The 27980-nt window shown below is 38.5% G+C and overlaps 4 protein-coding genes across 4 annotated transcripts; 3 read left to right on the top strand and 1 right to left on the bottom strand.

Moving 5' to 3' along the window:
- Positions 1–491: 491 nt before the first annotated feature.
- On the bottom strand, positions 492–14029 carry LOC146462721 (guanine nucleotide exchange factor C9orf72 homolog). Its single transcript, XM_085085547.1, has 10 exons — positions 13626–14029; positions 11899–12177; positions 10178–10276; positions 9506–9567; positions 9015–9087; positions 7646–7771; positions 5841–6040; positions 4954–5011; positions 4753–4862; positions 492–3542 (listed from the first exon to the last, which is right to left on the bottom strand). The coding sequence occupies exons 1-10, from the start codon at positions 13860–13862 to the stop codon at positions 3350–3352; spliced, it is 1437 nt and encodes a 478-aa protein (XP_084941673.1). The 5' UTR covers positions 13863–14029; the 3' UTR covers positions 492–3349.
- A 939-nt stretch (positions 14030–14968) lies between these two features.
- Positions 14969–18644, top strand: LOC146462720 (adenosine receptor A2a-like). Its single transcript, XM_085085379.1, has one exon. It carries the CDS (start codon positions 15587–15589, stop codon positions 16517–16519), a length of 933 nt encoding a protein of 310 aa, XP_084941505.1. The 5' UTR covers positions 14969–15586; the 3' UTR covers positions 16520–18644.
- Positions 16030–26165, top strand: LOC146462718 (melanocyte-stimulating hormone receptor-like). Its single transcript, XM_085085377.1, has 2 exons — positions 16030–16053; positions 23422–26165. The coding sequence occupies exon 2, from the start codon at positions 24601–24603 to the stop codon at positions 25549–25551; it is 951 nt and encodes a 316-aa protein (XP_084941503.1). The 5' UTR covers positions 16030–16053; positions 23422–24600; the 3' UTR covers positions 25552–26165.
- Positions 18693–21142, top strand: LOC146462719 (adenosine receptor A2b-like). Its single transcript, XM_085085378.1, has one exon. The coding sequence runs from the start codon at positions 19205–19207 to the stop codon at positions 20138–20140; it is 936 nt and encodes a 311-aa protein (XP_084941504.1). The 5' UTR covers positions 18693–19204; the 3' UTR covers positions 20141–21142.
- Positions 26166–27980: the final 1815 nt, after the last annotated feature.

The following is a 27980-nucleotide window of genomic DNA, read 5'->3' as shown; positions in this document are numbered from 1 at the left end:
TCTCGGATCTTCCTAGTGCAAGGATCTTCCTCCCTCAAAGTAAACAGCCCTATATTTTATGCTGCTCAGTACTAATCATCGGCTCATATAATGTTATAAATTGTACAAATATCTGTTCTGCTCTCAAACGAACTTTGTGTAATTTATACTAGTGTATCTTCTTCCTTATGGATATGTATACAATTAACTATTCTTCTCATTTTACCATAATAACAATCGTAGTAAGGGGCACAATATTAGCTAACCTAGATGTGCCCCCCTCCTCTTAAAAAACATATTCATTTACAAAATTAATATTAATATAAAGTTATTATGTGCTAAGTGGATGAAAGAAATAAAATACTCAAAGACTTACAATAAACTATTGTTATAAAACAATCAATCAGGATACATCTTAATTTAAAGCGCTTCATGAATCTAGCCCCTTAACAGTGATAAAATTAAATAAGCTTTTCACTACTTCCCTTGAAATGGTGCTTTCTTCGAAAATGTATCTCTTTTTCATTTTTTATTACATAAATAAAGCTTGTTTTTTAAATTTAGTCAAATCTCTTTATTGTTACAGCTAGATTTACCGAAAGGTTCCCACAGTTAAAATAACTGAAAAGCATTTCACTTACGGCAATGCAAAATCAAGAAAGAACAACATAATTTATGGAGAACTAAAAATAGTATCCTCTAGATGAAAGGCTTTCCAAAACAGGATATTACATAATTTCATTTCAAAGTCATACGTTCACTTATCCACAATAATTAACAAGTTCTTCAATTCTTAAAACAAAATTGAAATTTGCAGAGTACCTTAATTTAAGATATTTTTTTACAAATCGCTTAATTCAATAATCATCGAGAGTTGAAGATATCCAATTTGCGCGCTTTTAATCCCACAGTGAAGACCTGTCATATTTTGAATACAATTTAAACTACGGGGAAAATTAGCTTGTGAAGCGAAAGCGATTACTCTTGAACATGCAGCGCATACAATTTTTAATTCTAAAAAAACATAGATTCACGGAGGACAATCAAATTAAAAAACAAGTGAAAAAGGTCAAAGAATACAGTTTCATCTGATCATTCTTTCTTAGCTTAAACGGTCTTTCTAGCGATAGCAAAATGTCTGCGTTGTCCTATAAATTCAAAAGGAACACTTTTCAGTCCATCGCCTGTGTTTGACTTTCATTAGCCTGAACATAGGCAACAGGCGGCTCGTCTGATCGCTTGGCAGTTTTATTATCTCACAGTTTGTTTTTCCAATTTACCGGTAGTTGTTGCTTTATTTCGTACATCTGCATATTTTTTTAATCTGCAACAAAATCTATTTTTTATATATTGAACATGTTATCGACAGAGCGGAAATTGATACAGGAAGAACGAAAAACTTGTCTCTTTAATAACCTTGACAGGTGAACACGATTCTTATTTTACTTTTAACTATGTGTTGTGATCTAAGTATCAGGCAATATCACCCCGATATTCACGTCTATTACCCTTATGTTTACATGTATCTACCTCATATTTGCTGGTATTTGACACATCTACAAAACATCGATCCCGATGCTAAAAAAAGGCTTTGCTTCATTTTGAACGAATATTAAGGGCGTGTAGCCACGATCAAAGCTATGGTCGGTCTTGGTTAAGGTATTTAGCACTATCGTAAATTTAGAAAAAAAAAAACAAAACTTCATGCAACTCAGGAACCTTTCATCTGCTACGCAATAACAAATGTAACACGTTCAATGAAGATGAGCAGTACACATTGTGATTCAAGCTTATCTTTGATTTGGAATAGAAACTATTTCGGGACAATCACCACATCTATTATCCTTGCAGTGTTATCACCCATAACAGTAGCAGGGAATTTACTTGTTATTCTCGCCATCTGGAGAAACGATTCCCTTAGAAAGCCTTCGTACTTCCTCCTCGCTGTTCTGTCTGCGGAGAACTTCGTTTGCGGACTCATATACCAGCCTTCGTACGCTACAAAGGAACTGATAGGCGTCTTGGAACAGTCGCCACCGACAGAGTCATCGCTGCTTTTTTACACTCACTTGGTTGTCGGGGGCATTGGAACTTACACAACAACAATTATCATTCTCACTATAACTGTAATAGCGATCGAAAGATGGCTTTACATGACTCGACGAAGATGGATGAATTCAACTCGAGTTTGGAAACTCCTGGTCGCGTTGCTGATACTGCCAGTACCAATTACAGCGTATCGCACGTTGTATAAGTTGAGAGGAGGTTACTGCAATTTGGCAAACATGCTAGTCATCTGTTTGCTTCTGTTTTGCTTTTTGACAACCACCCTGACTTATCTTCAAGTTTTTCGGATCATTCGCCGACAGCAGCGGAGAGTTCAAGTGAATGTTCTGAACATGACATCTCGGCAAAGTAGCACAAGGCAGCCTTTTATCAACATGACAAAATACAGGAAATCTGTTTTCACTATCCTCCTGTTGTTGGCTTTGTTTTACTTGTGCTATCTCCCGCTTGTTTTGAATATTGTTCTCCTTTTATTGTGGAAAATATCACCGCAATTGATTACCGCCTTCAGGATATCGGCCATGTTAATTTTTTTATCGTCGGCGCTCAATCCTTGTCTCTACTTCTGGAGAATCCGAGAAATTCGCAACGGAGTAAAACAGTTGGCAAACAAAATGCTCTGCAAAGATTGAGAAATTAACTCCATTATATAGGAGACAATCTCTCCAGCGAACAAGTCCAGAATTTTAGAGAAGCGCCGTTCTTAGAGCGAGATGAATAACTACATCGCTCAACTAAAGTTATTCAGTTCAGTTTCAGTTACGAAAAAAATTATGTAAAGATTAAGTGTAAATGTTGGTAGAGATCAACTCCACGAATCCATCTTTGAGAGGCGCTGGTAGGTGCTTAGGGCGAGAGGAACCGTGGATAAACTACAACATGGAATAACTCGACGAGTCCTTCTTAAAACGACAACCTTCTTTCCTTCGAAGATTGTAGTTTACAGTCGAAAGCTTGTATCTTAAACAATTTGTAACCAGAGAGGTTTTAAATCTTCAATATGACATCCTTCACGCTTCAAGGAGAAAAAGAAAAAAGTACTACATTGAAATACTACAGGGACCAACTCAACGAGCTGACTTTGGGAACCCAGGGCTTTCTGCCACTCGACCAATCAGCAGCTAAGCTATGCGTGCACACAATATGGGGCGACTCTCTTGATTAACGAATTTGTGCGACTCTCAGTTCCGTCCATATTTCCCTTCGTTCTTTCTCAGAAGTCCACAAATTTGCCACTGTTTAGTATTTCCCTGGCGCGAAGGAAGATGTTCCGTTTCATTTTATTTTGCATTTTTCACGTCAGTCAGAGATACTCTAAATTGGCCTGTGTACGAGCAACGGTTTGACGAGGATCTCCATTCAGAAACGTGTAAATTCCCGGATGTAGTTTCTCCGCGCGCGTTAACACGATGGAGTAGTCGGCCTCGGTAGCGAGCTGTAAGTCCTGACGCAACTGCCGCTTAGCATTATGGTCCAGCGGTACTGTGCCAAGTGACCTAACAGCGTGACAGGGAAAAAAGATGTGGGATTAGAGACTGGATTTGGTAGCCTTGTGGAAACTGGTAGTGCTGTGACTGGTATAGGCTCGGATTGGGATTGGTAGGCCTGTGAGGGGAAACTAGCAATGGTTGGGCTGTTTACAGTTGGAATTCTGTGATAACAGTTTCATATTGGTTGCCGCGAACAGAACTTGGCATCAGTATTGCTGTGGACAGAAATTGAAATTGGTAGGGGTGTAGACAGGAATTCAATGATTAAAAATTAACATTGGAAAGACTGTGAACAGATAGTGGCATTGGAAGTCGTTGGTCCTAGCAGGAGCTGGGCCAATCATTGAAAGACGTTACGAGCAAATTCAATCCCCGTCCACTTTAGCGGGCTGTGCGCTTTTTGGTGCTTCCCCATCCTCCATTCTTAAACGGTCAGAAACGTACATCTCAGTGTATTCATTGGTTTAAAAAGCTGGCTTTCGAATACGCTTTCAAATTTGGAAACCTTGAAAATATGAAGTGTGAGTATGAACAGTTCACAACGGATACTTTTGACAATCTATCGTATCGTTTAAGGTTAGACAATAAGCGAAAAGGCATCAAAAGCTTGCACCTTCCTTTCAGCCAGTGCACTTAACATGGAGCCTAGCTCTGTTGTGCAGTCCCTCGCCTTCCTAGTTTTAATTTTACTGTCTATTGTTAATTAGTGGGGGTAAATAAATGAATAAATAAATAAATGAAAAAATAAATAAATAAATAAATAAATAAATAAATAAATAAATAAAGAATATAGGCGTAAGTTGATTTAAAGACGCGAAAACGCAAGAAGTTCACAGAGAAACGTAAAAGCAGACTTCTTTAAGCACGTAAGCGTGTACAAGGCCTCAATAAGTGCGCTATTAGTGGCCCGATACCAGTTTTTCAAATCAATCCGATACAAGCACGATACTCACCGATATTTGGCATTTTGTTCGATATCGATAATGATATCGAAACAGAATTTCCTCTAAAGCAGTATAAAATATAAACGCTTATTCTTATTCGAACTAGTTACCTAAGCAGTATCGAACGATATCTTGACAACCGATATTTCTCACGAGTATCGATATTTGTTATGGAAACCCCAATATCAATGGTATCGAATATACAGTGTGATATCGGCCCAGACGAGAGTTTCAACTCTCCTCAACTCTCGCTATCTCATTTTTATACATACGACTTAGCCTCCACGTATTTTATGAGCGCCAGAGCTTTCCTGTCAAGAAGCCGCAAAAAATTGTCCACGAATCCCTCGCGGACACCACAAACATACGGAAGAAGATTGAGCTGCAAATAAAGATAGAAGAGGTTCATTGAGTGTGTCGTGAATTTACAAGGGCGCCTGTATCTAGTAATCGATTCAGTCTTGTACACTTACATCATGCATAAATGTTTGTACCAGCATGCCGACCTCTTCAGAGTTGTGAAACAAGCCCCTGAAAAAGAACGAGAAAGCACCATTTAGCTGAATTGTACATTATTAGTATACTAATTATCGCCGTACAATTTCGTTTGGTGCTGTTTGTCATGCTGAATAAGGTGGTTCTAACGTTTTAACGAAAGTGTTCTTTAACTGTGACCCTTAAAATGAAAGCTATTTGGCAGAGTTCGGTTGCGGAAGCAATCTTCAAATCACAGATTGGCCTTGTGGCCTTGGTTATTATGCCCAGCTAAACAAGGAGGTTCTAACTTTTGATTCTTCGGATAAAATACTAACGCGTAAAGCGTAACTAACCATTCAAATGAAAGATACGGAACAGTAATTTCCTATGGTGCTGTTTATTGTGCTGTACAAGGTAGTTCTAACTTTTGAGTCTGTGGATGAAATCCTAAAGTGTGATCATTCAAATAAAAGCTTCTGAGCAGTACTTTCCTGTGATACTGTTTATTATGCTGTACAAGGTAGTTCTAACTTTTGAGTCGATGGATGAAATCCTAAAGTGTGACCATTCAAATGAAAGCTGCTGAGCAGTACTTTCCTGTGGGGCTGTTTATTATGCTGTACAAGGTAGTACTAACTTTTTAGTCTGTAGATGAAATCCTAAAATTTTTATCATTCAAATGAAAGCTGCTGAGCAGTACTTTCCTGTGGTGCTGTTTATTACGCTGCACAAGGTGATTCTAACTTTTGAGTCTGTGGATGAAATCCTAAAATGTGCCATTCAAGTGAAAACTATTGAGCAGTACTTTCCTGTCGTACAGGTGAACTTTCAATATCTCCAAGGTGAAAAGTTTCATGACAAAGTTTGTCAAATTTGTACTTACAGTGCAGGAAAGACTGGGGCATCTTCTGCTTCTTCTAACAGCAGTGCCAACTCAATATCAATGAATTCTTTTCTAATGACCACGTGTTCATTAAATGGATGGGTCTGTTTGACGTCACCAGTATCCAAGTCAACCAGAGTGCTTGGTAGACTGCTAGTAATGATCCCTCTCACTGGAACACTGAATGCTTCCTTGGAACTCTGGCGTGCAATATGGGTAAGTTAAGTCACCGTTTAAAGGGTTGTGTCAGCCTTTTGTTGTGTCACTTTGCATAACCAAAATACATATTTGAATCCACGGAATCGTCAAAATAATGTTTCAGTCTTGTTAACAATAACCCTATTAGTGCACAGAAACTAGTATTAATTATGTTTGGCTGCGGATGGCTTGGATGGAAATGGATTGCAACTTGAAATAATTGGCCAATTTTTTCAAGTTCTTCCTGTGTATTTTGGACAAATCGCTAAAACGTGATTATAGTTTGTTTTTTCTCGGATAGATGGCTTAATATTTTCTTCCTGGTGCTCTAACAGCAATTTCACGTTATAGAAAAGTTCTTTGTCAAAAATTTGAGCGGTCTTGACCAAAATACAACAAAATCGCCGCGACAGTGCCTCTTTAACAACACAATCTCCCAAATTTTGCCTTCCCTACACAACCGAACACACTGCTCAAAGGCTATGAGAAATAGGTGCGTTGGCCAGCCGGGCCCATATTACAAACGGAAATTTGTGCTACAGGAGATCTCGTCTCAAGAAGGAGAGCTCATCAAATATGAATCCGGCGAAGGCCAAATGCTTTCAAATTTATCCAATCAAAGTTACGAATTTTGTTGGAAAGGTCACATAAAAACTTGCCTTACGAGAAAATCCCATCTAGAATTTACATTGCGACAAGTGGATCTGGACAAACGACCAATAACATCTCAACTTCGTTGACCAATCAGGTCAACAACCAGATACATTTATACCATTTACTGACGTTCCACAATTTTCTCGACTCTGAAGATGATTTCCGCTCTGGCTGCCGAAACGTCAGTCAATGTCGCCACAAACAGTCCTTCTCAGGACTACACTCACCCGGATGATCATAATTTACCTACTTATGAGATGTTAGTCACTTTGCTAAAACTGGTATATTACAAACACAACTGAAATGACCAGGCTCCCAGTTGGCTTGATAGCTCAGTTGGATGAGTACTGTACTGGTAGTCACAGTATTGCCAGTATGACCTCCGTTCAAGGCTGAATTTTTTTCTAGACTTTCTTGTTGCAAGTTGCGTGCATACGAACTTACGAGTGACGCACGAATGTGACACGTGACGCTCGAATGTGACGAGTGATGACGAACGTGACACATGAGTACTGCCACTTACGGTAATAGTCTTTCATGTATTAAAACTCTCTCGTTTAGCAGTCTTTGAATCTTTGAATTATGATTTAAGAGATAGTTGTAATTTCCGTACATCTACAATAGACAATCTTCTGTGAGGCAGATTTTCGTCTTAGACGTGCATTATCCGAATTCCTCGGCATTAGAAGAAGATATGTCCAGAAATGCACCCTAATGAGATGCATGAAATGTATGATAGACATCACAAAGTGTCCCCTACCCTAAATTCTTACTAAAACACAAATAATTCTGTCAAACATGAAGTCATATGAAAACGACAAAAAGATCTGTCTTATATAAAATACCCAAATTCAGGGTTAGGTGCATTTCTGGACAAAAGTGTAGAAGAAGGGAAGATTGACTTTATGGGCCAAACAAAAATGTCAACAACAAAAGCAAATTTCGGTGCATACCTTTAATAAGCCTTGCACAAACAGATCTGAATCATATAAATCAGGGTCGTTTGATAATGTCTCCACTGCATAACGTGATTGCCGTCGCTCCTCAGAAGACAACAACAGAGCTAAGGTGTTCACCATCTATAACGAAACAACAACAAATACAAATGGCTATTCCCTTTTTTTCCCGTTTACCATCACTGCAGTTTCAAAATTTAGGGTTGTTCAATAAGTTGTCATAAAACAACAAAAACAAATGGCTATTCCCCTTTTTTCCCGTTTATCATCACTGAAATTTCAAAATTTAGGGTTGTTCGGTTAGTTGTCATAAAAAAACAAATACAAATGGCAATTCCCTTTTTTTTCCCGTTTACCATCACTGAAGTTTCAAAATTTAGGGTTGTTCGATTAGTTGTAATAAAACAATAAAACAAATGACTGTCCCTTCTTTTTCGTCAGTTTACCTTTAGTGCAGTTTCAAAATTTAGGGTTGGCTGTTTTGAGTAAAAAAATATATGAAAGAAAAAAGGAGAGATGCAGTAACTAGATATCATCAGGAAACAACAGTTGTGGCAACATAAACAACTGATCAAATCTTTGGTTCTAGTTTTAAAACAAAAGCACCGTCCCACAAAACTGCATACAGAAGCTGCACTGCACTGGCATCGCAGAGGTCATGGGTTCGAATCCCGTTCAAGCCTGAATTTTTTTGAGGCTTTCTTTTCACAACTGCTTAAGCTGTGTAGTAATTGCGAGGATCTTTCCTCTATTTGATCTTTCATCCGCTGTTCAAAATATATGTTTCATATATTTACTTTCATTTATTCATCCTTCACGGGTATATCACGAACTCACAATATGACCAGCTCCCAGTTGGCTTGATAGCTCAGTTGGTAGAGCACTGCACCGGCATCGCAGTGGTCATGGGTTCGAATCCCGTTCAAATCTGAATTTTCTTCACGCTCTCTTTTTCCCAACTGCTTAAGTTGCGTAGTAACTACGAGGATCTTTCTTCTAATTGATCTTTCATCCGCAGTTCAAAATATATGTTTCATATATTTTACATTTCTTTATACAGAAGCTGAATTGGGCGACTTCACCTCCTCTTTAGCTCTCAATTTTAAAAGGGGATGGCCTCACTGTAGGCAGGTTTTGTGGTCATTTGGACATTAATATTTCATTTTGATAAACAATGCCAATATATATAAAAATGATCAGACATTGAACACAGCACAACTTTTGGCTAGTGAGCGATTTTTTTACAATGGTCTTTCAAACTGCTTCATTAAATACCACAATTTTGTAAGTTCAAATTTTGTGACGTCGCCACTTTAGTACAATGGACTCTGAGGCAAGCAAGAATATAAAAACAGAGAAACATTACCAAATTGACTTTATCCAATGCTTTTCCAACAACAAGAGTGCTCCCAAACGTCTGTAAATGAGATGTAATAACTCTGGAAAGAAAAAATAGAGAGGAATGTTTCTACAGTCTACAGTAATAGAAAATATAATATATTTTTTATTGATCAAGATTAATAAATAACAATAGATAAAAAATTGATGACATAAAAATAATACTAATTTTTATACTAGTAATCATTGTTTTTAACCTCTATAGAGTGTGTGCACTGCGGCCATGTTGGAGGACTAAAACAATAGCAGATGTTTGCATAACAATAGAATATATTTCCCAAAGGAAAATCATTGTATTGTTTTGGTCCTCCAACATGGCCGCCGTGCACAGACTCTATTATTTTATTTATGACCAGCTCTCTCCAAATGTTTTCTAGTAGTAGACGACATTCTAAGTACAAAACTAGAGATTTTACTTTCAGAGGACTTTCCTGAACTATATTAAAAATAAAGTGATACCTCATCAGGAAGAGATTATCAAAAGAACTTGCTTTTCCTGGGCCAAAGGCAGTCTCACTTAACTAAAACAGAAGCAGAATTTAATTTTGTCAGCTTGTGAATAGCCAAACACTATATAGAAAACGAACACACGTGCTTGCACAAAGCCATTCAATTATAGTGCTCAGCACCACAGTTAGAAAACATCCCCTTCTTTAAAAAAAGGTAAATGTTTGTACGTTATCCCTAAAGGCTGTGTAAAATGTGATTCATGTTATGATAGTGATGAGGTACATAAGACTGGGTTTAAATCAACCCTGGACCCTGGAATGAATGTTGGATGCATTTATTTCAAACTCTGCCATGTTCGTGTAGCATGTACAGTCAACTCCGTTTATTGCAGACACCCTCAGGACTGCGGCTTAGTGTCCTTAATAGTGGGAGTCCGTAATAGCAGGAATTTATTTCAGTCAAACGCCTGTAAATTATTTATTTTTGCCAGGGATTTAGCTGCTGTCTGTATTATTGGGGTGTCTGTGATAGCGAGGTGTCCACAAAGCGAGAGTTGACTGTATTTGGGGTAAGGGATGACCATATAAAAATTTTTAAAAACATGTGCAAAGTTATGCTTTTTAGGGACACTACATTTATGATTTTTTTTTCTGCACAAATATTATAAAATGTAATACTCACTGGAATAGAATCAGGAATGCCTGCTGTTCTGAGGCTTGTAATAGTCTGGATAAAGCGAGGCAGGTGAGTGCCAAACGCAGACAGTGCAGATGACAAGTTCTAAATAAAACAAAGAAAACAATGTAATAATGATTATAATAATCAGCAAAAACTATAATGAAGCACTACAAGCATAATATTATTAAACATCTGCAATTACGCAATTACATAATCCTCATCCATTTCCAGACAGAATTTTAAGCCATGTTAAAGAATTGCAAATTGTCTGTCATTGTAGGGTGACAATTGCACAAGATCCACAGGTGAAAAAACTTGGCCAAACCTTAATCCAGATTCTATAGCATCAACTAGGAGTGTCACTACTCCCCCTGGATAGAATGCTAGTTTATCACACGATACCCAGCATGAACTGTCTAGGAGTATTACTACTCCTCCTTGGATGGGATGCTAGTCTATCACAGGATACCCAGCATGAAGTCACTAGGACTATTGCTACTCCCCTCGGATGGGATGCTAGTCCATCACAGGATACCCAGCATGAAGCAACTAGGAGTATTGCTATTCCCCCCTGGATGGGATGCTAGTTTACTACATGATACCCAGCATGAAGTGTCAAGGAGTATCACTACATCCCCCGGATGGGATGCTAGTCCATCACACGAAACCCAGCATGAAGTGTCTAGGAGTATTACTACATCCCCCGGATGGGATGCTTAAGTCCATCACATGAAACCCAGCATGAAGTGTCTAGGAGTATCACAACACCTCCCTGGATGGGATATTGGTCCTCACAGGATACCCAGCATGAAGTGACTAGGAGTATTACTACACCCTCCTGGATGGGATGCTAGTCCATCACAGGATAGCCAGCATGAAGCAACAAGGAGTATGGCTATTCCCCCCCCCCCCCCCTCCCCAATTCAAACAGACTAGGAGTACTACTACCTACTCCTTGGATAGGATGCTAGTCCATCACAGGATACTCAGCATGAAGTGACTTGGAGTATTACCACTCCCCCCTAGATGGTATGCTAGTTCATCACAGGCCCACCCTAGCAGTATGTCACCAGCACTCATTTATTCATCCGGGCAAGGCGACGCAACCTGGAGTAAGGTTTTATGTCTAAGAACACAAACCACCAACCTTTGCATCACACATGGAACACCCTAGCCATTATACTACAACATCTCCTCTCAGGTGAATATAACTCCACGTAAAAGGGTACTGGCAAAGTGAATTCTGGGATTGGCCTTGAGAAATCAATACCAATCTTGCACAAAACTGTGAAGAAACTTGTTGTCAATGCGCAAATTTCACTGCTACATTGACAACTCAGCCCCCCTCCCTCATCACGCTCAGTCCACCATATTTGAAATAAAGGTTGGACCATGCTGCGACCTTCAAAGCAAGATTTAGTGAGGGGGAGGGGAGAGTGAAGGTTTACTGTTCCCCTGATGGTGTTTCCTTTAAGGGAGATTGAAGTCTATATGCACAATTTACATTTTCCTAAACTCGTTTTGTCCAAGATTGTCGCATTTTGCCTACAGAAACCAAGACAAGCATTGACTGCGAGGGAACATATGTATCTTGTGACCCATGTGCAAAATTCCCTCTCTTACCATTTTACCTAAATATAAAAATTTAAGGTGAAGGTGGACAAAATTCCACAAAATTTACCAACTTATTTCACATCACACCATTTTAAAGATAAGACAGGTACCTTGGCTTGCAAGACTCTCAACTTAGCAATAAGAATCTTGACTCGCTCTTCTATCAGCTCTACAAATGGCAAGTAACTCTTGAATTCCGAGAATGGAATGATGAGGGACAGGCCGGATATATTGGCTCCAGACTTGTCACGGCCGGAGAAAATAAAAGAATGACACACAATATTGCGATCTTTCAGCACAAATAGCTTTGTGTCCACCATATTTTCAGGGACATCTCGCAAAAGTTCACCATGAAGGGTTCGGCCCACTACATATCGGACACTTGATTCCTTTGAGAAATAAACAAACATTGAAGATGCTTTTAACTTCAGATACATGTATCATTGTACTTCATCATAACATAATCACATTAAAGAAGAAATATAAATTATAGTACTGTGATGATATGCACTAATAGGCCCAGGGTATAATTATGGCAGGCAAGTAGAATTAGACCTTTTTGGGGCTTGAAGGGGGAATTTTTTGGTGTGGACTTGGCAGTGGTGGTGGTGGTGGGGGGGGGAGTTTTAGCTTAGCAAGACTTTTGGTCTAACAACTACAGCTGTAGGCCTCATTCATAACTCCCTGTCATTGATATACCTAAGTAACCCCTCTCCCCCACAGGGTGGGTACTCCCAAAAATTTTCGATAGGGGTGTGCCGCTAAGGTTCTCTAACCCTGACCCTATTTAAGGGTAAAGGAAGGTAAACGGATACCCTTTTTAAGGACCGAACCTGAAAAATGACACCCTATTCAAGGGACCCAAACAACGGCTAATGTGCACGGATAAACACAAATCTCTATGAAAATCGCTTTCCTAATACTTCAGCGGACACTTCAGTTTTAAAAAGCCATTTCTTTTTCGTAAAACGTGGCAATTACATTAGCTTCAATTTAACTGATACAATTTAGGTACCCTTTCTAAGGACTAATCCAGGAACGTGTTGCTAAATGAGGAAAAAATGATACCCTATTTAAGGACTGAGAACCTCAAAAACCATACCCTATCTTACGGCACGTACCTATATAGCCCATATATGGAAGTACCCTCCCCGGGCTCTCCCCCTCCTTCTCCCTCCCCACGCAGTCAAGAGTCTCGTCAGTCTGTCCAGCACAACCATCTTTGTGAGAGTAGAACCTGGCCACAAGGACTGTTGTTGGTAACACTGACTTATGTTTCAATAGCCTGAGCAGATTAGTCAAAGTCAAGTAAGTCATGTATCATCAGTAGGTGGTATTTATTTCTCTGTTTATTGTGATGCACATAATGGCTGTAGCTTTTTAGTCTGTGGATGAAATCCTAAAGTGTGACCATTCAAATGAAAGCTACTGAGCAGTACTTTCCTGTGGTGCTGTTATTTTTCTGTACAAGGTGGTCCTAACTTTTGAGTCTGTGGATGAAATTCTAAAGTGTGATCATTCAAATGAAAGCTACTAAGCAGTACTTCCCTGTGGTGCTGTTATTATGCTGTACAAGGTGGTTCTAATTTTGAGTCTGCGGATAAACCTTTTAAGTGTGACCATTCAAATGAAAAGTACTGAGCAGTACTTTCCTGTGGTGTGGTGCTGTTTATTATGCTGTACAAGGTGGTTCTAACTTTTGAGTCTGTGGACGAAATCCTGAAATGTGACCATTCAAATGAAAACTGTCGAACAGTAGTTCCATTAGCCAAAATTATAATTGTTCAGTCTCTTTCAATTTACAAAAGCGAAGATTTTACAATACGGCAAAATATACCTGAGATTCTGCATCTCCAACTCCTCTCCACACATGCTGAAGTCTAGGTCCTAATACATTATCCCAATAACACAACACTACAGCAACGAACGGTCCGCTCTCCTTAAGGGTAGACATGTGATTTGAAGAAAGATTCGAGAACCGGAAGCCCTCGTCTGCTGGGGTTGTCCAAAAACTCCCAGAGGTTTCTTCACCAAAATACTCCTTCTCTTTGGTCATGCTATCCATATTATTCATAAACACGATATTGCAGTTATGGGTAGGCTTACGTACTTATGAAATTATCTTCAAGCTAGCTGGGGAAGAAAGATTTCTACCAATGCCCTCACCGAACGAAAACATTGGCCGCCATTTTGATTACAAACACGTTTGGACCCAGTTCGCCGCTACTTTCTCGCTTGATATCCCAGAATGCAATACAATTCTAAAAGAAAGACCATGACGAGCTGTAGGTTCTAATCAGTGATAAATGTCATAAATTGACGAACAAATACTACGTAAAAGGCAGACTTCCCGAAATAGGAAATACCATATTTTGTAAGGAACAGAATTTCCTCGTCAGGGAATACTGATAATGATAGATAACCGATTTAATAGCATTCCTTTGTCTTTTGAATGTTCTGAGAAACACTCCGCGGAAAATCTTGTCACACAGCTGAACCATCTACCTATCCACGTATGAAAAACGGTTTCAAGTTTTCATTCCCTTTCAGCAGATATCACCACTTAGCTCCCAGTGGCGGTCATGCCATTCGAGGAGTTATTTTATGCCAAAATTAATTCAAACCTTTATTCAAAATCTTCTAGTCATGCAAGGGGGTGCCATCACGCAAGACGTCTAACTAAATAAAATGAAATAAAGTTGAAAATGATAGCCTTGATAAAATCACCTACAAAAGTTAAAAAAGATAAAAATATCATAGCGTCAATCATTGTACAAAATTAAAATTCATCATTGACTAAAATATTCAAATAAGACTTTTTTAAAAATGGTTAACCAATCCCTTAGTTTAATTTGACCTCCTTCGATTAGATAAACATGTATTTGTATAATACATCCCTGTGATAATGTCTTATAGATGTTATGATGTTCTCCTTTGTGGCGAGAAGAGGGACTCATTTGTTGTATTTTTATCTTGGTTCAGTCCTTGTCAGCATTAGCTGATAACATTGATATGCAACTGAATACTCAATATTTCCTGCAATTCTCATTATTTTAACATTCTAATAAACCAGAAAGCTACACTGATTACTGGAAAAAAAAAACATAAAATGTACATTACATGCAGTGTCTGCCAGAAACGTATAATAAAGAGACTCAAATTCGTTGTTATATTGTGGTGCGATATCAATCCCTATATATTTGTTATTACAAGCCGTCAGTTTCCGCCGGTTTTACTAGTAGATAAAAAAAAAACCTTTAGGCAACAGCTGCAAACTTCAAATGACTTATTCATTAACTTAAACCTATTTATCTTAGTGAAAGATAAACAGGTATATAACATTAGAAGTCGTGTTGTGTCCGTTCATTGAAAGCAAAGTTTCCTGACGCGACCCTTTCCAAGCCAAAGGCTTGCCACAATTGCAAATGTCATTGTCAGCTTCTGGCACAACATTGCAGGGCAAAAGAGAAAGATCTTTCTTAGATTTTACATTCAAATAAAGACAAAGATATGCTGAAAAATAAATGCGACTGTTTGAAGTATGAAAGTTTACCGAGTAAGCGGACGGCAGATGATATATATTAATGAAAGAAAAACACAATTCAACTTGTTAGCAAAACCGAAGATATACCTCTACCTGTCCTAGATCCGCTCCAGTTATTGATCTAGGGTGTGTCAATGAATTGAGCAACAATCAATCAAATAAACAGGGACGACTTAATCTATACCTGAGTATTATCTAAAATAAAATTTGAAGCGAGTGATTGACTGGTCTGAATAATCTATAGCTAGTTCACCATGGATGCCCAGTTTTGCAATTTCAGGTTGGAGGGTCTAGCACAGCTTGTTCGGCATTACAGACCATTCACGTCAACCCTCTGTGTTTTAAACTTACTTTTTTCTTCGTTGGCTATTCTCGGAAATCTTCTCGTTATTCGCGCTCTGTGGAAAGCGTCATCAATACCAGCTAATTTGAAGAAGCTGTTTCTTAGCCTCGCCTTTTTAGATCTTGCTGTCGGACTGTTTGTGCAGCTCATGTATGGTATTATTATGGCGGTCATGTTAAAGATAGCGGCGAATGGAAACTACAACTCCGCTTTCCTTTGTCCAACAATTCTAAGCGTTTGTTATTTCTCTATGTTTTCGCTCGCTTGCGCATCGTTCTTTACTATAACCTTCATTGCCGTGGATAGACTTCTCGCTGTTTCTCTTCATCTGCGATATCAAGAACTTGTCACTTCAAGACGGGTTGCTATAACCTTGGTGTCTTTATTGCTAACAAGTGGTGTTGCAGCTTTCATTTTCATTTCGCGTTCGAACCACTCAAGCGTGGTAACAGCGGTCGTAGCATGCCTTGGGTTTCTCTTAACAACTGTGGCATATATTCGTGTTTACAAAGTTGTAAGATATCACAAGAACCAAATACAAAGTCAACTTCAACAAGTGAATAATCAAGAAATGCAGGAGCAACTGCGAGAAAGGAAGGCAGCCTTTAATATTTTGTTTGTTTATGTTATTTTTGTTGCCTGTTATCTGCCACATACTTGCGTTGTAATGTGGTCGGTGATTTTTAGTTCCCAAATTTCGTTTTTTTTCCCTTCTTACGCTACACTTTTCTTGGTTCTTCTTAATTCTTCCTTAAACCCGCTCGTCTACTGTTGGCGATTTCGAGAAATTCGTCAAAGTGTGAAAAGTACAGTAATCAAAATATTTCACATTCAGACAACGTAAGCCGGAGTGGTGTACAGGTGAATGTTTCTGGAAGAGGTGGCGATGGAAAACAGCAATCAAAGACAAGGAGAGTTTTCTTTCGCTAAACTGAAAACCACAAAAAGCGTCACTTAATCAAGAATCAACTGAACACAGCGTTAAAGATACAAAACCTTTGCATGGGAATTGTGTCTCCAATAGAATTTGTTATTAAAAGCCAACAAATCAGCTGAGCACAATGATCGATGCATCAGAGATTTTCCAGAATTTGGCATGAACTCTGACTGTGTTAGAAAGGAGTGCTTTAAAGAAGGGAATGCTGTCACATTCAACCGAGATTGCGAAATCAGTGGCAAGAACAAATTAAAGGATTAAAGGAGTCTGTAGACAAACAGCTTCAGTTAATGGACACTGAGGTAAACCCAATCAATGTAGCCAAAAAGACAACAGAACCAAATCATGATAAACCAGTCAGTTAGCCAAAGACAACCGTCCTTTGGGTCCCCATTCCCATAGGAACAGTCATCAGCCAGGAAATTTCCCAAACGTGACGTATAAAGATCTGGTAGAGAAAGAACGTGCTAATGATACAGTGTAATGTAACTGAAGCCGAATCATATCATGACCAGTGGGCGCTCCACATGATAAATGTCCTGGAGGACAGCAAGGGTCACGGATCAACCCAGCTAAATTTCAGTCCGGGTTAGATGAAACGTCCTTCTTTGTATTTACTTCGAGCCCTGATGGTCCCTATATTGATCACAATCATCAAAGCAATCTTGGCTGAGCTGCAATGCTTAACGGGTGTGATCATTTACCTAAACATTTTTCGCTTTTCGTCTGGTAGGAAGAACATTAAAGAGTATTCGAGAATTTCGGATAAAAAATCAGTGAAGTCCTTCCCTTTTACGCCCCGAAAAAAGAGAACTTGATGCAGACAAACACCAGCCTCAAGGGAATCCATGCGTATTGATACAGGACGGTAGTCCAGAGTGCTGTGAGGGCAAATCACCCAGTGAAACCGAGTCCGGATACATTGACAAAGCTAGGAAAAAAGAACTTCTTGGCGCCCGCCGTGTTGGGCCCTAGAGAAGTTCAACCATTATGTCTTTGGCAGGACAGTGATTATCGAGAAAGACCCTTAATCACTTGAGAGCAAATGGAAGAAGAGCATACCAATGTCATTCATGATTACGTCTAAAGAGGCTTCTTCTAAAGATAATATCTAATGGTACAATGTCGAGTTGAGATACACTGTACATGACAAACATCGAAGGAAGAACCAATTTGATCACTGACACCCTTTCTAGAACCCCCACAGAGGATAATGAAGCACCACAGTAGGAAATCCGACAAAATGAGATACAGACACTATGCAACAACTTCTACTAACATAGACAAAATTCGTGATTACATCAGCTAAGGTCCTTTGCTAAGCTACCTGAATGAACGCAATTGTGTACCGGGGATGGCCTGAGAAGCCACACGAAGGTTCCCCTGACTTGAAGGACTTTTGGAACTTAGGAGGACATGAGCACCGAATACCAGAAATCTTCAAATCCACGAAAGCGTCTGTCACTATAGCAGCCAAGAGCTTGCTGCCTTTGCAACCATTGGGGCATCAACCAAGTTACCAGCTCACCATTATATTCACAAAGCAACGGATTTATAGAGACAACAATCCAGTCAATAAAGAACCTCGGGACATGTTTTACGCCATAATCAATTAACAGATTCCTTTCGGTATTCGCACGTTTTTGGAGAGTATTAAAACCAAAGCTAAAGAGTCTACTTTATAGAGTTTTTCTTTAAGTTTCATTTGGTCTACTTTGATTTGCAAATGTGTTACGGTTGTTATGTTTTTCTCCTTTGTGTTGGAACGCTTGGCAGTTAAAGCATTATTTTAACCTAAAAATTTGACAAATCTTGCCAAGCGGGACTCATTTGTGATATTGCCATCCACAAATTTCATTCTCAGGGTTGGAAAATTAATGCTCACCCACCTATTTCTCTGGCGTTTCTTGGCACTTTAGCGTTTTAATATCCCACCAATCTTGTTGATATTTACGGAAGTATACAAAAACATCAGAAACACAACGTTGAGTGCAGCGGAAACGAACATGATCGCAGTTCGAGATCAATTAGTATTCATCGTTTCAAGCCATTTTCGTTTTATATAAACAAAGCGTTTAGGTTTAAGCGCAAACAACTAATGATTCCTTTATTAGCTGAAAGTTAATTATCTTGGGTGAAAAATAGATAAATGTAAAAGAGCAGGTTTTATCTCTATCATGGTTTCATGCTGGTGATGCTTTTAAAGGTTCACCACACTCAGGATGGTTAGTGTCAAAGTCGAGGTCCAACATCAGTTGGAAAAGCAATTAGTACTTCTCGATTATATATTCATAACTATGACCAAAGTATAATTAGTTTTCAAAACTTAAGAATATTGGTCATGTAAAAATTAGAAAAAACACACCTGCAATTATTTAAGGGTTGAGTCAAAATTCATCCGATCAAAACTAAAGGCAAAACAAGAAAAAACAATCGCTGACTAGGGAAAACCTGAAAATACCTAGTAATCCAATCATTGATCAATTGGCCGGTGATAATGCAATACTAAAACAAGGACAAGAAACTGATCTTATTACATGGATTTAAAGTTTAAATCAAAAGGTTGACTGATCTAAATGGTCCAAGATCACCATGGCTGCCGAATTTTGCATGAACAAGTTGGAGGGTCTCGTACAACCTGTTCGTCATTACAGAACATTCATGTTCACACTCTGTGTTTTAAACTTAGTTTTCTCTCTTGTAGCAGTTCTTGGAAATCTCCTCGTTATTCGCGCTCTGGGGAAAGCCTCATCGATACCAGCTAATTTGAAGAAGTTGTTCCTGAGCCTCGCTTTTTCAGATCTTGCTGTGGGACTGTTTTCACAACTTATGTACGGTGTTATAATGGCGGTTCTATTGAATATGACAGCGAATGGAAACTACAACTTCGATTTCCTCTGTCCAATAACTGTAACTATTTGTTATTTCTCTATATTTTTGCTCACTTGTGCATCGTTCTTTAATATAACCTTTATTGCTGTCGATCGACTTCTCGCTGTTTCTCTTCATCTGCGATATCAAGAACTTGTCACTTCAAGACGTGTTGCTATAGCCTTGGTGTCTTTATGGCTGACAACTGGTGTCGCTGCCTTCGCATCGCTTTCAGTTGCCTCTCGCTCCGACGTTGTAACAGTGGTAGTAGCAGCCATTGGAATTGTCTTGACAAGTGTGGCAAACATTCGCATTTACAAAGTTGTGAGATATCACCAAAACCAAATACAATGTCAACGGCTTCAACAAGCAAGTAATCAGGCAGTGGAGCTATGCCGAGAGAAGAAGTGTGCTTTTAATGCTTTGATTGTTTATGTTGTTTTTATTACCTGTTATCTTCCGCATTTTTGTTCATTGCTGTTGGATTTAACTAGTAGTTTTGACCAAATTTCACTTGATACGTCTCAACACGCCACAATCTTCATCGTTTTTTTAAATTCTTCGTTGAATCCCTTCGTCTACTGTTGGCGATATCGAGAAATTAATGAAATTATAAAAAGCATTGTGAAGAAAGTATTTCACATTACGGATAATTAAGAGAGAAGCCGGTGAACTAGAAGGAGGTTTAAAACAGAAAGAAGAAAAGTAGTTTTAGACTATTGGTCATTGATTTTAGCGTGACTTTGGAACGGCAACACCCCAGTTTTGCTAAAGGTGCGTTGCTAGAAAAGAGACCTCAGTGGCTCAATGTCGTGTAATAAAATGAGTATTCTGGTGCGCGGAAGCCATTAGTAAGCGTCTTTAGTTAAGGAAACAAAACTGTTTTGCCTCGTCAGCAACAATGACATAAATGGTAACACTTGATGCAACTTTTGCTGCATTAAAATTTTGAAAATTTGCAAACAAGCCGCGATTTGAGCGCGACATCACTGTACGGTTTCTGACTAATCTAGCATATTTGCATCAAGATTCAACTATGTTGGAAACCCCTACGATTTATCGCGGCGATACAGTCGCAATGATTATAAGACTGCAGAGGTGTAATTGCTCAACAAAAATTGCGCGAGAATTGCAAATGTAAATAGACCTTAACGATTCAAATTTCTTAAACTTTCATGACTTTGGAAAATTATCCATTGTTTTGTCAGCAAGGTACCGCAAGTGCATTTCTTGGGCGGATGTGTAAGACTTCATGAGACATTGTTACGGATGACCTATTTGCTATTATCGCTAACTATAGTAAAGCCTGCCGTCCTGTAACTGAAGACTAACTACAGTTAAGGCGTAGATGTAACCGCAACCACTGTTTACTTCAACGAAACAGTCACGTTATTTTTAATATTGTGTGTTCAGCTAAAGTGGTGTTGTTAATGTATTCTGAAATATAGATCTTTAGTTTAAAGTAAAAGCCGGGAAATAAAAGCTAGAAGATAATAAAAACCTGGATATATGTTAGGAATGCATGTGTGTTGTTTTTTTTTTTAACTGATGAAACAGATTTGCTAACTTTTCAACACATTTGGTCTTAAAAGGGGTAATTTTAAATCAAACCTGTTTAATTTTAAATAAACAAAGCCTTCAGGCTTTGGAAATTGTCCAATTGGGAATGAGTCATGTGAGCTGATACGCAAATGTATTCCATTGTCATTGGCACCAACGAGAACATTTAGGCAAAATACTTCAAATGTTGTCTTTCGTGTTCCTTGATCGTTTTGTGACTTATAAAAAAGACATATTTGTATAAGCCAATACAGATTGATCTGTTCGGATACTTAAGCTGAAAATATAAGTTGCAGAAAGTTTTAGGAAACGGAATTTTATTCCCTGAATACTAGCTGTTGTAGGTTTTACGCAAATGCTAGCAGGCATGTCCAATACTCACCACTTGTTCGAGTCGTGAAAGCGAGGATTCGAGTCGTACGAGTCGAACGACTGGTGCAAGTGGTGAGTGTGGTACCTTTCATGAAAATAACATGACGTTTGATTTGATGAAACTGCATCTTATTAAAGAAAGTCCTGGCCAAGCTAATTCGTACGAGTCGTACGACTCGTTCAGGTCGTGAAAGTGAATCTCATTAAGTAACGATTCTAGCCTGCCGAAGTAACAAACGTAAATAAACACGCCATTGTTGAAGTGAACGGAAATAAATAGCAAAGAAAACAAGACAACGATAGAGGTAATAGAGGAAAGACGTAATTGACAAATGCACGAAAGGAATTAGTTGAGCTGACATTTTGCCGAAGAAACTGTAGATTTTCGTAACATCTGAATCCGAATTTCTGAGGCGATTAAGGCCTCCTGAACAGATATCCACCGAAATGAATCGTTCGGTGCCCCAGAAATACTACAATCAGGTAATTATGTAATGTTTAAAACACGAGCAACAGTGTTTAATTGGGATTTAAAACCACGAGGCGCAGCCGAGTGGTTTTAGACCCGATAAAAGACGTGCTGCGAGTTTTTTGAACGGCTTCAAAAACATTCCTGGAAAAGCGTGTGTCAATAGAGTTCATAGCAATGATGCTTTTGTGAACCGTTGGAAATTTAAATACGAGAAAAACACCGCATACTAAAGCCCCGTCTACACGAGCAATTTTTATGTGGCACCTGTATGTGGCAATTTTTATTTGCCCGTGTAGATGGCTCGACAAATATTTGTTGTTAATTTGCGTCAGTAATAATTTCGTACAGCGGAGATGTTCATGGAAAGGTAAAAAGCAAGATGGCGCCATGCTGAACGCGCAAATGTTAGGGATTGGGTTCTATAGATGAGGTTCAAAAAATTGTCACATTTTATGTGGCATCTCGTCTACACGGACAATTTTTTTATGTGGCAATTTTTATTTGCCACATAAAAACTAACACGTCAGCTTTTCAGCAAATGCAGTTGTCACATAAAAATTGCTCATTTTTCATCATCTACACGGGCAAATAAAAATTGCCACATAAAAATTGCTCTTGTAGACGGGGCTTAACGAGGAGTGTTTTATCAGCTGATAAAACACCGCATACTAATAAGGGGGAGGTTTTATCTTTTTTTCAAACTACTGCACGTCATGTTTTATCGACCATTTGTTAGGTAAATGGAATTATGAATTATTAATGAGTTTTTAAAGTGTCTTTTCGTTGAAAGTTTACTGAAAAAGACTCTCTTGAAACACTTACCGAAAAAATTTGAAAATCTCTTAACCAGTCACAGCAAAAACGAAGGAAAATATTATTTTGACACCTTGATTACACATTCACAGTCAAGGCAACCTTATTTATTTTTGTTACTAAAGTTCATGTACAAAGTAAGCAAAATAAGAAAAAGTTAATGCTACATTTATTTAAAAGCTTTTATACCAGCGACAGGTGTTATAACGTGGGTTCAAATTTGAATCACAAAAACCATGGTTAAAAAAATAACCACATTCACTATGGTTACCCAGTTTTGCAAGCACAAGTTGGAGGGACTAGTACGGTTCGTTCACCATTACAGAACATTCATGTTCGCTCTTTGCGTTTCCAACTTAATTTTGTTTTCGTGGCGACTCTTGGAAATCTCCTCGTCACTCGCGCTCTATGGAAAGCTTCATCAATACCAAATAGTTTAAAGAAATTGTTTGTAAGCCTGGCGTTTTCCGATCTTGCCGTCAGACTGTTTGCGCAGCTTATGTACAGTGTTGTAACGGCGGTGATGTTGATGATGGCAGCGAATCAAAACTACAACTTTGATTTCCTCTGTCCAACAACTGTGACTGTTTCCTATTACTCTTTGTTTTTGCTCGCTTGCGCATCGTTCCTGCTTTAATCTTCATTACCGTCGATCGACTTCTCGCTGTTTCTCTGCATCTGTGATATCAAGAACTTGTCACTTCAAGACGTGTTGCTATAGCTTTGTCTATGGATCAAGTTGTGTTGCTGCCTCCAAATTCATCTCACTTCCAGCGAACTTTGGCGTAGTCATAAGATTGGTCGTAGGATGCGTTGAACTTCTCCTAAGAACCGTGGCATAAATTCGTATTTGCAAAGTTGTGAGATATCTCACAACTCTCTCTTTAAATGTTGGATTTTATAATAAAGAGGCCACCCTCTCCATCAGGATGCACACTCCTCCATAAAAGGTAAAAATTAATTAATAAGAATTAAGCTGTTATAAACACAAAATTAATACGTACCAATGATGAAAACATCAAACAGAACTTCCGTTGAACTGAGAAAGATCAGAATTGGCAAAAGAAACCAGTGATCCTTTGCCAACGCTGTGGACAATTTTGAAGTTAATTTTAGTGAATTCTTGGTTACTTGAACGAACAGTCACGTTTTTCCGTGTTAAACTACGGTGGAGTTGTCAATGTATTTCGCTTAAATATGGATCTTTGGTTTAAAGCAACGGCAAATCAAAGCTAGAATACATGTGTGTTGGTTTTTTGACTGGTGAAAGAGCTTTACTAAAATCACAATACATTTGGTCTTAAAAGGCGCAATTTTAAATTAAACTTGTTTAGTGTTAAATAAACAAAGCCTTCAGGCTTTGAAAGTCGTCAAATTGTGAAGAACTCATTATGAGCTGATACGCAAATGTATTCCAGTGATGTATTGGGTTGAGAATAAACCAGATGTACAACAATCACGCAGGTATTTATGGCTCTTTTCGTTGAAAGTTTCCTGTTAAAAAGTCTCTTGAAACACACATCAGTCTTGAAAATCTCTTAGTTCACACCAAAATCCCGGATCCGAAAAATAACATTGAAGGAAAATATCATTTTGACACCTTGATTACCAATTCATAGTGAAAGCAACCTTATAATTATTTTTTTTCAAATTGCAGAATGTGGCATGCAATATATGTGTTACTAAAATCCAGGTGTAAAATAAGCCAAATAAGGAAAAAAAATTAATGCCACTTTTATTTATTTTTCTAGAGGACCCTTCTGTAAACCACTTTTGTGAAGTTGGTATCCTCATCAAAGATTACCCTCGTTCTCATTTATTCTTAATTAAAAGCTTGATACCAACGACAGGCCTGATTACATGTGTTCAACTTTGAATCACAACAACCATCGTTCAGCGAATGATCCCATTCACCATGGATGCAGTGTTGTGTAAGCACAAGTTGGAGGGACTAGTAAGGTTCGTTCACCATTACAGAACATTCATGTTCACTCTTTGCGTTTCCAACTTAATTTTCTCACTCGTGGCGACAGTTGGAAATCTCCTCGTCATTCGCGCTCTGTGGAAAGCTTCATCAATACCAGCTAATTTGAAGAAATTGTTTGTAAGCCTGGCGTTTTCAGATCTGGCTGTCGGACTGTTTGCGCAGCTTATTTACGGTGTCATAATGGCGGTAATATTGAAGAGGACAGCAAATGAACACTACAACCTTGATTTCATCTGTCCAACAATTTTAAGAGTTTGCTATTTCTCGTTGTTTTTTCTTGGTTGTGCATCGTTCCTTAATATAACCATCATTGCTGTCGATAGACTTCTCGCTGTTTCTCTTCATCTGCGATATCAAGAACTTGTCACCTCAACACGGGTTGTTTTCGCCTTGATATCTTTATGGCTGACAACTGGTATAGCTGCCTCCATATTCATTTCGCTTCCAGAGAAATTTGGCGTAGTAACGTTGGTCGTAGGATGCGTAGGACTTCTCCTAACAACCGTGGCATATATTCGTATTTACAAAGTTGTAAGATATCACCAGAACCAAATACAAAGTCAACTTCAACAGGCGCATCATCAAGACATGGAACTGCTTCAACAGAAGAAGTCAGCCTTTAATGCTTTGTTTGTTTATGTTGTTTTTATTGTCTGCTATCTTCCTTATCTTTGTGTTATTATGTTGTCATTGACTTACAGTTTTGAAAAATCTTTTATCGCGCAACCTACTGACGAACCTACACTTTTCGTGGTCCTTCTCAATTCTTCGTTAAACCCCCTCGTGTACTGCTGGCGATATCGAGAAATTCGTCAAATTGTGAAAAGCACAGTGAAGAAAATATTTAATGTCACTGAAATTTAAGGGAGAGATACTGCTGAATTTTCACCGAGTAAATAATATTATGTCAGTATCGCCCATTTGGTGGCCTGACTAGAAGCAATTCATGTATAAACACGCTACTTTTTGATATAAATTTAACATTTTAAGTTTGTAAAAAAAAAAGCAGGGGATTTCTCATGAAGTTACAGATGTAAGAAGTAGAAAAGACAATGTCTAATCTTTCCTTTGTTCATTATTATGGAACTTAAGACAGAGAATGAAAAATTCGCTGTGGAGTTCACGTTTTTCACAAAACCTTGAATTTGGTCACCTTACGCGTCGTTGTTTTGCCGAGGACAGCGACGAAATGTACCAAAATTTCTAAACGTACATACAGGGCCATTGTTTTCTTCCTAAATCCTTTTGTTTTTTGACGTTCTTGTTGCCGTCACCGGAGTAGGGCCTGATGATTATCCCCGAAAATCGAGTATTGTGCTTTTCGGCACCACACCACCTCAACAGGGTATTACGCCTCCAAATTATGATTTAATTCAATTATTATGCTCGTTAATTTGCAGGACAGAATTCCCCCAACCCATCCTTCGGTTCGTTCGAAGCTGCCATGACAAAAAAACCAGATGGCATATGAGGGTAACCAGGCCCAACAACTTCGAAATGCACTGGAAACGGCCGTACAGAGCTTAATAACAACAAGAGCAATATTATTTTTATTTTTCACACTATTTCTGCTAGCAAACGACAAAAAGCCCACGATTTTAAACCAGTGGCTTCTTTGCTGTAAACTAACAGTATTGTGCCGCAAAAAATGTTTGAACCCCTGCGCCGAAGTAGCCGCTTAAACACCATACTGTTTTGACTACAGATGACCGGAATAGAAAGGGATACCAAGTTCAAAAAAAGTGGACAGAAGGCAACTTTCCTTCGGTGTAAAGTCGTTCAAACCGACAATAACTCGTTTTTCATTTGAAAATATTCTTTACACCACTCACCTGGTGTCTGAGAAGAATCAATTTATGTATATGTATAAACGAGAGATCAATATGACATGTTTACGAAGGGAAGTTATATTTAGGAAGAGAACAGATGGCCTCTTAATCATTCCTTATAAACTCAGTTGCGATAATTATGGAAGTTTGACGTTGATAAACAATAAAGTTAGTTTTCTTAGTCGGTTTGTGTTGATATCAGTAAACATTTTGAAAGCAGTTAGTATACTGATGAAAAAGGCAATTAAAGAGCAAGAGGAATAGTTTTCTCCTTCTTCTGAAAGGAAGATTGTAACGAGTGGGCTTACATGAAGGATTTTTCGCGGCTTTTCAGTCAAGTGCCTCGTTCATGTGCAGCAGCCACGTTGTTTTGTAGTTTTGCTCTTTGGCAATAAAAATATTAATGTTTTGGTACCTGACAGCCTGTTCGTGTATCGTTTCAGGGATAACACTATGAATAAAATTATGGATAATGACTCTGCCACGAGTCAGCTGCAATGGAATTGTTTATGTTAGTATTGTTATTGAGATTTTTAGCTTAAAGCTACAGGAAAACAAAGTTAGTGGAGAAATTTGTTCTAACTAGTGAAACAACTTTTATCAGGTAACATTTTCATCTGTGAAGACCATTCTCGAACCTCCAGGCTTCGTTGCAAAACTGTTAATGACTCATAGGTAATTGCCACCATCTAGAAACCGCAGAATTCATTTTGCCTGCATTTATTAAAACAAAAAAACTGAAAGGTTAAGTTTCCTCATTGCGTAAAATTGCAAAAATTATTGTACTAAGATACGTCCACTCCTCGATTATGCATCCCCAGTTTGGAGTGGTCTGCCGAAATACCTTGCAGATGAGTTAGAGTCCACACAAGACAGGTGTTTGGACATCATTGGGATACCGAGAACATCCCTCCCGACGTTGGAGGAAAGACGAAAAGTAGCGACAAACGTGAATTGGAAAGAATTGGAAATGATGAAAAACACCAAAATCAAATTTTCACTGCAAAGCCATGGCCAAATACTAGCTACAGCTATAACCTAAGATCACCACCAGGACCAGTAGCAATACCAAGGTCAACAACCAAAAGACATACTGCGACACGGAACTCTTTTATGGCGCGGGCAGCTAGGCTCGTTTGTTTATGATTGTGTATTTTTAACTTTAGATCCAATTATGTAAATCCATTGTATATTTATTTTTTAAGATGGATGAATAAAGATTATTATTACCAGTTACCTCAATGACTTCCAGCCTTGAGAATCTCAAATACGATGTTTACCAACTGCACCGACACAACCGCTAACAAGGAAAAAAAGGCTCCTGGGTGATCCATTAAATTAGAACTTGAGAGAAGCCTTTTAACTTGTCAAACCGCAGTCATGCAATCATACAAGCCACCAGCAACGTTTTCTAGCATTCAATTCAAAAGGAAACACAGAATAGACAGCATAAGAAAAATTAGT

This window comes from Pavona decussata, unplaced genomic scaffold (assembly GCF_977016875.1).
Source record: "Pavona decussata unplaced genomic scaffold, jaPavDecu1.1 SCAFFOLD_186, whole genome shotgun sequence".
NCBI lineage: Eukaryota > Metazoa > Cnidaria > Anthozoa > Scleractinia > Agariciidae > Pavona > Pavona decussata.
The sequence above is the reverse complement of the archived record's forward strand: the minus strand, read 5'-3'. Positions and strand labels throughout refer to the sequence as shown.